At 39.2% G+C, this 12,130-nt stretch overlaps 1 protein-coding gene across 1 annotated transcript; it reads right to left on the bottom strand.

The window, feature by feature from the left end:
• Nucleotides 1-3,005: 3,005 nt before the first annotated feature.
• hunk (hormonally up-regulated Neu-associated kinase) lies at nt 3,006-11,941 on the bottom strand. Its single transcript, XM_084104770.1, has 9 exons — nt 11,257-11,941; nt 8,691-8,983; nt 8,424-8,479; nt 7,911-8,046; nt 7,689-7,816; nt 6,276-6,402; nt 6,019-6,187; nt 5,772-5,925; nt 3,006-4,917 (listed from the first exon to the last, which is right to left on the bottom strand). The coding sequence occupies exons 1-9, from the start codon at nt 11,494-11,496 to the stop codon at nt 4,241-4,243; spliced, it is 1,980 nt and encodes a 659-aa protein (XP_083960896.1). The 5' UTR covers nt 11,497-11,941; the 3' UTR covers nt 3,006-4,240.
• Nucleotides 11,942-12,130: the final 189 nt, after the last annotated feature.

The raw sequence follows: 12,130 nt of genomic DNA on the forward strand, positions 1-12,130 counted from the left end.
GATTTATTTCAAAGATTTAAAAACACAGATTTGTTCATGAACAAAACATGACTGTACATGCTGTTGTCTCTGTTCTGCTGTACTGAATTTTTAATTCAAGTATTTTTCTCCCATAGCCTAATTTTTTTTCACCTGCTCCGCCAGCCGCTGTCATTTTGATTAATGGATGCTAGCTGCAATCTCAGAGTGCATCTCACTTGAACTGGAGTGCTGATGCGCTGCACTTTCAGTATGATCTTACCCACCCCATCCACCTTCATCTAAGTGTCCAGACATAAACAAACACACAAACACACACACACACACACACACACACACACACACACACACACACACACACACACACACACACACACACACACACACACACACTTTGTCCTGGAGGACTGGTGGGGTGGTAATCAATAATGTAGACAGTCTGATTAAGCGAAGGTTACTTCATTGCAAATAACCCCATGAAGCAATCGACACCAGGAGTGCAGAGACAAACCCTCCAATAGTAGTGTAGCTCAAAACGGGATTTGCCAGTCCATTCTTGCTAATATGCAAATTGCATGTTTAGGTTTTATGTAACAGCTGCCCTTTCATTTACGTGTATTCGCCTCAACATTCCTTGCAATTATGATGAAAAGAATTGCAACATTTTCAAACTTCCTGAAGTAACAGAACAGAATGAGGTTGTTAGAAATGTTGTTGTAAATTTTATTTAATAGGCCAAATGTCTACATCTAGTTTGAAACGCTTTTAAATTAAAATAATTTGGTGATTTCTGTCATCTAAACCAAAATTCTAATATAACTGTTTTTTTAATAGTTAAACAGCTAAAGACCATAAAACCACACTGAAGCTTGTTCTCTGGACAAGGGTATTTTCATGAATATCAGATTGGTGCAATTTATCATATGAGTTTTATAAGGTTATTTATTGAATAGCTTATTAAAAAAACTTTTTTTTTTTTTTTACATTACACTGTTTTAAAGTTTTGTAAATGTTTTATAAATAAATTTAGCTGGAAATTTTAAGATAGTGTAATTGTTTTATTGTTACAACATAGTCCGTGCTGTGTGACATTATTTCCCTCAAAACATTTATGTGTATCTATCTATACAGAAACTGACTTTTCAAAAATAAACCTACCCTGAAAAGCCCCTGTCTCCCCTTTTTATACTGGGTCTGTGAGGATGGTATTAATTGTCTGTTTTTTCAGACACAAAGAAAATGCTCCTCAGCTGATAAAAAAAGCAAAACAAAAAAACATTTGAAAACAGGATTAGTCTCAATCAGGGTCTAAGCCAGAACAGATTGAGAGATTGAGAGGTCTAAGCACAGCAAGAGGGCCTTTATTTGACTTTGAGTCTAATGATGGTCTTTGCCATGTAACAAACAGTAAATAGGGATTTGCACACCCTGGACACAGAGTTTTAAATTGTGACGATGCCGTATTAACATGCCCCGGTAGGTTAATATTGATGACACTAAAGGATATCCGGGATTTATTATTTATCCCTCCTTTAGCTCAGGTTATGATGTCAGCAGGTTAACTTGACATTTGTGGAGCCCTTCTATTCTTGTGTTAAACTCAGACATTGGGCCAGTTGCATAGTCACTATGTTAAGACTGTGTAATAAGTCTAATTAAGACAACTAATTTGATCAACTAGAAATTAGTCGAGGTAATCAGTCTTGCTTTTCTGATTCAAATTAGACCGATCTACCTTTTTATGTAACTGACTTTAAAAACGTAGCACCAGTCTTGAAGAAAATAATTAGATGACTAACTTTTAAGACTACCTATGCAACCGGCCAATCATGTTCTTAATGGAAGACTCATTTCTGTTCTGCTGACATCAAGTGCTTCCTGACTGGTATTCCGGTTTACATTTATATCACTGAATCAGTCAATCAGCACTTACTAGTTAAAATAGGTAAATAACATATTCTGTATTTCTGTATCTGTATATTCTGGGTTCAACACATGTTAAGCCCAATCAACAGCATGTAAGGTGTAATGGTGATAATCATAAACATTATGATCCTTTTTTTTTTTTTTTTTTAAAGAACCAAAAATCTGGGTTACAGTGAGGCATTTGTCAAAATTATTTTGCTAAAATTCTGTTGATTGAGCTTAATTTGTATAAAACACAGAATATTCCTCTACCAAAGCCATAAAAGTAGTAATCTGGTCAAATCTAACAAAAGTTACATTAAAGCTACTATAATGTTTTATTGGACATTTACTGGGAAACACAACGGTATTCACTGAAGGACCATTGATTCCATGCTACATGATGAATGTGGTAATCATTCACTAACATAGAATGTACTGATGTAGCTTTGTAATTCTTTTTTATGTCATCACTGTCCCATGGAATTATCTCAGCATTTCTTTGTAAGGTCTGGTTGGATGTTCTTAAGTAAGTTACAGAGCTAAAACATTTAGGTTTAAAGTCAGGCGTTTGGTTTTAATGTTGTTCTATATCACTATATCTCGCAGCCAATTTATCCTCAGCTCATGTTGTTGTTGTGAATTACTCTGAATCAGATGTTTTTTAATCATAGCTTGTTCTCACCACTTTTCGCTAAGGATTTTCAGTGAGTGTCGTCCTTTGTAAACAAAGAGTTTTGCTTTAATATACTTTGCAGCCTCTTTTGTCCTTAAGCTTTTATCAGCTTAGCTGCACAGACTTATCTGGGCTAGAGTGTTTGTGTCTGTGGGTCAACCCCCCCTCCTGTACAGCGACACAAGAGGGTGTATAATATGAGTGTTTGTGCATGTGAGGGTACAGCTGACTGGATTATCTGACACAGGGTCTTTCAGCTGTCACTCATTTAATGGTTATTGCTGGGTTCTCGTGGGAAAAGCGTATAGAGTTACACCAGGTCACCTGTTTCTCTGTAAATGACTGTTAAAATTGAGTTTCTGTGACAAACTCTTTTAACTACCATCAAAAATTATAGTTTTATTTAGAGCCATTTTATGTGAACAAAAAATATACAACTCTGAAATTTAAGTATTCTGCATTTATTTGTGTCAAAAAAACCCAATACATGCTGCATTAAAATAGAAAATTCAGAACACAAATAATAATCTTTAAATATAAATATTTAAAATCTTTTTTACAGTGTTAAAAAATCTCCTTTAACTTGGCAAAAAAGCAAATCAATACAAAACTTGCAAAAGACCTTCAAATTTTTCTTCACCGTAACAAAAGTACAAAGACGTGTCACCAAAAAACTGACATCACTTTTTTTTTAAATCCTGGTGAGCATGCAAAAGTGTAGTTGAGATCAGAAAATGTGTTCACAGCTCATAAGTCTTCTGTGCACGTGAAGACTGTGAAAGAGGTCTGCTTTGTAAATCTAATGTGAAAAAGACAGCATGAATCATTTTTAAATGCATGGAATTAAAGACACTTGAGTTCTATGTACAGGCAGATTTGAATCTCTTTCGTTCAATGGAGAGAAAACACCACCCTGGTTATAACCAGGTCAGCTATTAAATATATACACACTATTGCACAATCTATTACTTCACATGATGCTCTGCAGATAAAATGAATCTTATACACGAAGAGTTCAAATAATTCTGAAAATCTTCCATTACAGCCCAAAGGCTGAATGCAAGATATTTAAGGCTATACAAAATGCCAGCAATCCCCTACAGGAGGAATGGAATGTTGTCCAACATTGAAAAAACTAGGAATGTTGTCTTCCAATGAATTATTGACATTTCACTACAGGTTTAAAAGTGAGGCTATTAAAAAAGTGAAGCATTGACCTGAGTGCAATTACAATTTGAGGTTGAATTAAGTAAGAGCTTAAAAATCAAATAATATTGTTTGCTCAAATAAGCGCACTATCAAAAAACCCTCCAACCATTCATTAACAGTCTTTGTTGTTTTACTGTACATGAACATATATCAGTACACACATTATTGTGGGCAGTGACAGCTTTGTTTCACAGAAGAATTGTGCGTTAAAGGTTGTGGCACAGCTGCTACATGGCACTTGAACTAGAAGCCTGTTGAACGTGCTGCTGTATGTGAACTTGGCTTTCAGTGTCTACTGTCCTGGGGCTTTATTACCTCAAGACCTATTTGTGTTATATATGTTCTCTGCAAGCTGTGTATGACATGCCAAATAACTCCCCGTAGGGTTAGCAATGTATCTGTTCTGCGTGTTACTGCAAGCCTTGTTGATGAGAGAATACGGTACTGCATACATATGATTTTATATAATCCTCAGCACAGGGTTTTGAGAGCCCCTGAGGCGCAGAGCAGAGTTTGCATATGGTAGGGAGTTGGAGACTCCACTTCCACCGCAGGCTCTGGCCTGAACGGGGGCAGCTGGAAGCTGAAGGGCGGCAGCTTTTTCTTTAAAATCTGCCCGATACCCATGGAAGGGAACTTGCTGCGGTGCTGAGGGCTGTCGGGTTCTTCGCTACCCCCGCTGCTGGGAGGGCTACCGCTGGAATCTGAGGAGCTAGACCAGTCTGAAGTGGGAGGACTTTTCTTGGGCTGAGGTTTGACGATGAGAACAGGTGGGCTGGGGATCGTGGCCTTCTTCAAGTATGAGCTATCGGGTTGAAAAGCAGACACATGTCGAGGCGGAGAAAGTGCTCCGTTGGTCAGTTTGTACCATGGTGATGGAGGAGCTTCTTTGCTTGGTTCCTTACTTGCGGAAGCCCAGGAATGAGCGCCAAGGGAGGAAGGTGGGCGAACAGGGATGTTGACAGCTTTTGAGGGTTCTTTGGAGCTGTCTTTCTGGGGCGGCTGGGTCTCGGGTGTAGGATGGGCTGGCTGCGGGTTGTTCGGGAACAGGGGGTGGATCTCCAGGTACTCCAGAGAGGAGGACGTGATGCAACCACCACGTCCTGAGTAAACATCTTTAAAACCTCCAGTTACAGCTTTCAGAAGACCTGAAATTGATAGGAGAAAGAGTTTGATTCAGGGCAGATCCAACTCGTGTCTTTATTTGTACAAGCAAATATCTTTATAGTACTGTCATGCAGAAAGTCTGATGGCCTAAGGAAAGTCTTTTGTAATTTAGTGCTGGACATTTACATTTTAAACTAAGAAAAGATTTTGTTGAACGTTTCCACTGTTTTTGTTCATACAATGAAAGTCAGGCAAAACAGCCTTGGACCCAATTGATTTTCATTGTATGGACAAACAAATCAGATATTTTGAAAAAAAATATTTTGTGCTCCAGGTTTGGAGTGACTTCAGGGTGAGTGGCTGAATACATTTTCACTTTTGGGTGAATTATCGCCCAATTATCGAATTATGCGAATTTTATGAATTATCGATAAAATTTCAACCAACTGCACGATTCACACATTATACTGAGTTTGTGGAGTTGAAGCATCTTTGAGGCTTGAAATACTTCAATATAGTCACATGACTTGGCAAACAAGCACCGATTAAAGTCATCTTTAATCTTCAACTTGATCTTTCTGGTGATCTTGAACAGCCCTGAAGGTTTTACATTTGTTTGATTTACTGTCAACCTATTTGCCAAGTAAAAAAATGGAATTATCCCTCAGGCAACAGAGCTTATTCCAAAGCTGCCTTCAACAAAGAGCTATATTAAAATATATATTAAAGAAACTGTTTAATTTGTACCATTGTATATGTACCATTTGTTCTCATTCTGTCAATTATTGTCACATACATCTAAGTCACGCATCAATTGTGTGGCAGATCACGTCTTAACCACATGGTTGGTTCATACATGTCTATGTTTAACTGTGTATATAGTCTTGGCACTTACCAGTTCTTTGTTTCTTCTCCTTGGTGGGGCCTTTGCTCACAGCGAGATAGACGGGTGTCTGTTTGGGTGGAATCGTGACCTTCTCAATGTGCTTCCTCCACTGGGTCTGAAACAGCTCGCTCTTTTTCTCTTTCTCCATGTTGTACTGTTTCTCCTGTGAAAAAGAAAGTATGTTAAACACTCAGGAAACACATCTGACAAGGTTCTATGAAGGATAATCGTGTAGATGTTGGTTCCTCAAACCTACCCTATACTCTTTTGAGAGTCTCTTCATTTTGTTGTTGAGGAGGAAGTACACAGCCAGTGTGTGGCAAGCTTTGTTAGTGAGCACCGCACTCAGCACCTCACTGTGTTTGTAGCCCATTTTCTCAGTCATGTGGAGCAGAACCGTATGGTTGATCTCCTCAATGTGGATTCTGAGAGTTAAAAGGAGATGTTTTAGGTCACAATGTCATAAAAGGTGTAATAAAAGCAATTTAGCTTAAAGCATATTAGATGACTAACCTATTTAAGTAAGGAACTCCAGTGTGAGGGTTGCCCAACTGCAGCCACGAGTCGGTCATCACTTGGTGGATGTTGGGTCTCTTGTCGGGGTCAGGCTCTAACAGTCTCTTCAGCAGATTGACGGCAGCTGTGAACACAGACAGGAAGCAGTGAGGACTTTGTGCAATGTTACTTTAAGTAAACAAGAAAATTATAAGCACATCCTTGGTCAGTCTCTAGGTTTAATTTATTTATTAGGACAAATAATCATTATTTATCAGGACAAGCATATAATGTTGTGGCCATTATGATTCTCCTACATCTAGCATTAGTCAAGGGATGACTGCACAGCCTTGCGTCCTTGAGATGCTAAATTATGGTCTTACATAATGAGGCTAATCTTATTTCAACACTGCATCATCCTGTTGTAATATATCCTGTCACAGATTTAGTAGTGAATGAATCACCTGTTGTTGAGAATGCTCACGTAAGTGTAATGCAATGGAAAAGTCCACAGAATGTGATTAACCGCAATGTTGGCAGTATCATCATTTTCAAGAGATTAGATTCTATTATTAGATTCTATAGATTCTATTATTGTATTCTATTATATTCTAATCAATGGTAAGATGACTACTTAACTACATACTATGGAAAAATCTTACATCTTTAGAAGGTTTACAGACAGTATTAAAAAAATCTGAATAAAGCAGATAATATAATTTCTTCTAGAGAATAAAACCGTTTTTTTCCTGTGGTTGAAAAATAAGCCGCCACTTGTCTGGCATATTTGCAGTAAACGGTTGTTTATGAGCTGACGGCTTTGCACTGAGAATTTTGACTCTGTGTTCTTTTGAGTACGTGTTTGTTGCCATTAAAATGAACCATGCGTAATAGTCAAATAAAAAACAAAGTTAAAGGAGAATTGCACAATGGTAAATGGAAAACCTCAATATGATGACATAAAAACTAAGAAATAAGTATCTAAATGATGACCTATATAATGATTTCATAAAAATAAAAAGATTACACATGCAATGGTGTTGACACTCGGAAATGTATTTCTATGGAATACAGGTTTACAAAATAGCGTGACATAAGTCAGAAAATTAGATGTTTCATGAAAACTCGCTGCTTTATTAGATTTGTCTTTCATCTCCTGAGATATTTAAAACACCAGTGGACACCAGACCATCCCTATTTTTTTTCAATTAAGCATTCAAAAGCACCATACTGGACTAAAAAACGGTACAGTCTCACAAAGACTGCATTCATGCTCAACTTTTGGAGCATGATACCATTAGAACGTAATTGGTAGGAGTACACAGGCTAATTTTCAGGCTAACTGTAATAGTTGCTTGTTCCTGTTTGGATGTGATCTTTGTGGTCATAAATATCTTTTTGAAAATCTCAGATATGCAGTTCTGTCAATACCTGAAGAGATAGATGGAGGTAGAGGGTTCATATCTTTGTCCACCATCCTCTGATGCAGAGCTTTCAGGCTAAATGGCTCCACAGTGAATGGTAGGGTACCAGTCAGCATGGCGTACATGTTCACCCCTCTACAATCAAAAACATACATAAAGTCAAATCCAGAAAAAAAATATGTACTCAATGTGAACTTAGAACATGGTGTTTCACATTTAGCAAACTCACATTGACCAGACATCCACTTTGGGCCCATATTTCTTCCTTGAGAGAAGCTCTGGTGCGGCATATGCTGGGCTGCCACACTGTGTGCTGAAGGGATCAGAGTATCCCAGAATTCCCGCACAGTTACTGAGGCCAAAATCTGTATGGGGAAACAGAGAGAGGGTTGTGTATAAGACAATGTTTATGTGTACTGGCTCATAGAGGGATTGACTCTAAATACCTTCCCACTAGGAGGAATGCAAAAGTGTATATGGCTTCCCAACACTAACCCCGTCTGTCACACACAATTGGTAAATAAAGGCAGTGCGTTTGCCAACAGTCTTCACAGAGAGGTGAGAGGTCGTTCGGTTTTAATGAAATACTGATTACTCAATCAGTCTTCACCACATGCTACAGATGAACACTTTCATGTCACATCACTTTAGGTCATTAGGACTTAATGTGACTTTGTGACGTTCTTTGAGTAGGCCTGTCAGGAGAAAACATTGCATAATGTAAATTTCATACAATGCTTACCGATCAGTTTTATGTTGTCCTGTTCATCAAGGAGGAGGTTTTCAATCTTCAAGTCTCTGTTGAAAATAAAAAAGGTATTCAAACAACTTTCATCAACCGTTTGAACTATATTTTACTGCTTATTGTGCTCTAAAATAGACTTATATACATTACAGAGTATCTACACATGGTTTCTTAGTTTTCAGAATTAATTCACTAATGTTTGGAAAGTCTCATTTAAAGTTTCCTTATCAATGACCTCACACCCTGTGACTTTTTGTTTCTCACCTGTGAACAACTCCTGCCCTGTGCAGATGTTCCACTGCCATGACTAGCTGGCGTACGTATTTCTGGGCTTCTCTTTCATCCAGCCTTTTCTTCTCATAAATGTGGTTCATGAGGTTTCCACCAGGGCAGAGCTCCATGACGAGGTAGTAGCTGTTCTCCGTCTCCAGGATGTCCAGCAGTTGGGTGATGTGTGGGTGTCGGATCATCTGCTGAATCTGCCCTTCACGCCGCAAGTTCTTTGTGACATACGAATCCTTTTTGGCCTTTCTCTTGTCAATCACTTTCACCGCCACCTGTGAAGGTTAATAAAAAGGAGATTTCGTCAAGATAGAAAACACAACAGGACTGTTTATTGGTCTCCTTATGTATGGAATAATTCTAACAGCCCTGAACAGGTGAGGTGAGCCAGACTAAGACAGATGGGACTCTTATTTCACATTTGTCGGTCTCCTCACGTCTCCAGGGTTGAATGTTTGACCCGAGTTCCTGTGAAGGACTCGGTGGGGGAGGGATAAGGACAAATGACCGATTTGTAGTCGTTAAAGCACCTCCAGTTGAATGAAGAATGTCCAAATGGCCTGTTAATGCCACCCATTTGTCACCAACATGCTGTGAACCACTAATGCTTTATAAACATTGGGTTAAAAAAATCTCTGCCCCCTCAAAAACACGTTCACGGACAATGTAATGTAGCATAGCATAGCATGCATATATACATGGAAGTGAATTAGCTTATTTGTTAATGATTTTGATGGGTTTTTTCTCAATTAAGGTGGGAGGGGAGGGTCTTTGTTCTTTATCAAACAAGGTTTCTTTGTCCTGGGTAAAATGTCCCTCTGTGTGCTGTAACAATAGCCTGGTGCTATTGGTTCCACCCTTGAAAGAGCCCCAGAGCGTGACCCGATGAGGGTTGAAGGGGTGACTTGCTGTGCCCCCACAAATCATCAGGTACAAAAACAGACTGTTGAGCAAACCGATCAAACATGGCCATTTGAGCAGATAACTGGACCAATTTCTCCAACTGAGGAGCATTTTAAAGGAGGAACTGAGGAAAAAGGGGGAAAGTTCCATTTCTAAACAATCCCCAAAATGCTAATCCGACATTACTGGATCTTAACCGTCGTGTTTTGCCAGCATTGTTGATAAGGTCGATTGGTGGTCGATGGTTAAAGGGGGGTGGCAGGGGGACCCCCGGACTAGCATGACTAACATGTTGTTTTTCTCTCAGGCAGACAAAGGCGGCGAGGGTGAAAGTGGGTTAGCTATGCTCACAACAGACATGGGGGAAGCATGTGCTATTGCCCACCAACCGTGAGCCCCGCCCCACCCTGTCTGTTTTTCTAGGTGATGTCAGAGAACGAGAGCGAAGCAGGAGACAAGAGGAGCACGAGGCAGCCTTGCTTCTCTTTGTGATTGCTAGCGTTTGCATCATCGCCCGGGACAGACCTCTTCTCCTTCCCACAGCAACAGCATAAGAGGACTGAACAAATCTCTGATATGCTAAGAAGGTATTTCAGGTCACTCCCTGGAAGGGCAAACAACTTTTTTTTTTCTAAGTATGCAAATAGAAGCTTCAGCCAGAATATTTTACAAAGAAAGACAACAGCCAGTTAAAAATAAAAACACACCCTACTTATTGAGGAAGTGACATTCACAGTCAACAAACAATAATTAATATATACTGTCATAAAACACGCCCTAGAAACCAGATATCATGTCTAACTGAGTAAAATACTGAATATACATTCTGCTGAATGTGTTATATATATATGTATGTATGTATATATATATATATATATATATATATATATATATATATATATATATATATATATATATAGCCTATATAAGAAATATTTCTCCATTCATTGTGAAGGGCTGCACACTTTCTTTGGTGTAATCTGAGATTAATACAGACACCTGAATGCAAACAGGCTCAAGGATTGCCTCTGTTACCCAATTTAATCTGTATGAAGGGGAACATGAGACCAGTGAGAAACATCTCAACTCAACCTGATGATCAGGGGATGATGTTTCTGCTGTTCTTCCCCAAGGACCCAACACAAACTGATTTCTGGGTACTTTTGAAATAGATTTCAGCTTTAAGCTTTATATTCACATTGATGGAAAACATTTGTTTTAGAATAAATCACTAAATAACAAATACAACGAGAATTCAACTCCTGGTCCATAGACTAGGCTACCACTGACTACCATTGACACTGAGGGGGGTTTGACCAAAACAATTTAGACTGATGTTATTTCTCTTTTAACTTTACATGTTCATATTCAGACAAACGGATCAACTAAATGTAGTTAATAACAAATGCAACATCATTCTAGTCAGGTCTTGGCTGGATTCTCAACAGTTTTTCAGTGAGCAATTTTCATGTAGACAATGAACAATCGCTAGAAAATAACAAATACAACAGCATTTAAGTCATGATTTGGCTGGATTTTGACCAGTTTATATTGACTTGATGGTTTATTATGTTTCTATTATTATGACATTTTTTTCAGTGTCATTTAGGTGCAAGTGAGCTAACAATTCTTCAAATCTTCTCACCTTCTCGCCGGTGGTCGCATGAAGCCCCTCTCGCACTTTGGCGAACGACCCCTCTCCCAGCTTCCTCCCGATCAGATAATTCCCAACTCTTTTCGTGTGGTAAAAGTTTCGGAGGATGTCAGCTGGAGGACCGTTGCTTAGAGACGAAGGATGGATGTTTTCTGTGGCTACGGGAGCCTTAGCTTTCATCCCAAAAATCCTCCCGCTGTCCGTACCCATGTCTGTTCCTGCATCGGGCATCCCTGCGCCTGTTGAACGAAACCCGATGTCCTCTGAATCTACTGCTACTGCTTACTAAGAGCTCTATGAGAATGAGACATCTGAATCCCTGTCCCTAATACTAAACGCTTAGCGGAACCTGACACACGCGCCACCTGTTCGGTTCAGCTGCCAGTCAGTCCGCAAACTGTAAGATTGTAATAGGTTTAGGCTACGTAACTATTGCATTCGTCATGGAATAATGAATAAAGCCACTCGATCCTAATCTAAATCAAATTATCAAATCGTCTCATTTACATACAACTGTTCCGAATGACAAAGCTAAAAAGATTCCAGCACCTCTCTGTATCTGAGTGAGAATTAAGTGAATGTCTGGCTGCCGAGTCTCTCATATTTGTTATTTGAAGTTAGTTTCCCGGCACGGGGTGGGGGCGTTTCTTATTTGCTAGCAAATATCTTCTCAGTCACTGGGTTAAAATCTAATCCAATCAGCTGCCGCGTCGGGATCAGAGGCTCCGCCCTCTTCTGAGTTGTAAAATGAACCCCGCCTCTCACCCATGCTTACCTAGACAACAAAGAGCATGTTGCTGAGGGGTCAGATTCGCAGTGATTCCTGATTTCTGTCAGCTTTCCCCAGTGATGGTTTACGTAAATC

This window comes from Abramis brama (genome assembly GCF_963993115.1).
Source record: "Abramis brama genome assembly, chromosome: 25".
Lineage (NCBI taxonomy): Eukaryota > Metazoa > Chordata > Actinopteri > Cypriniformes > Leuciscidae > Abramis > Abramis brama.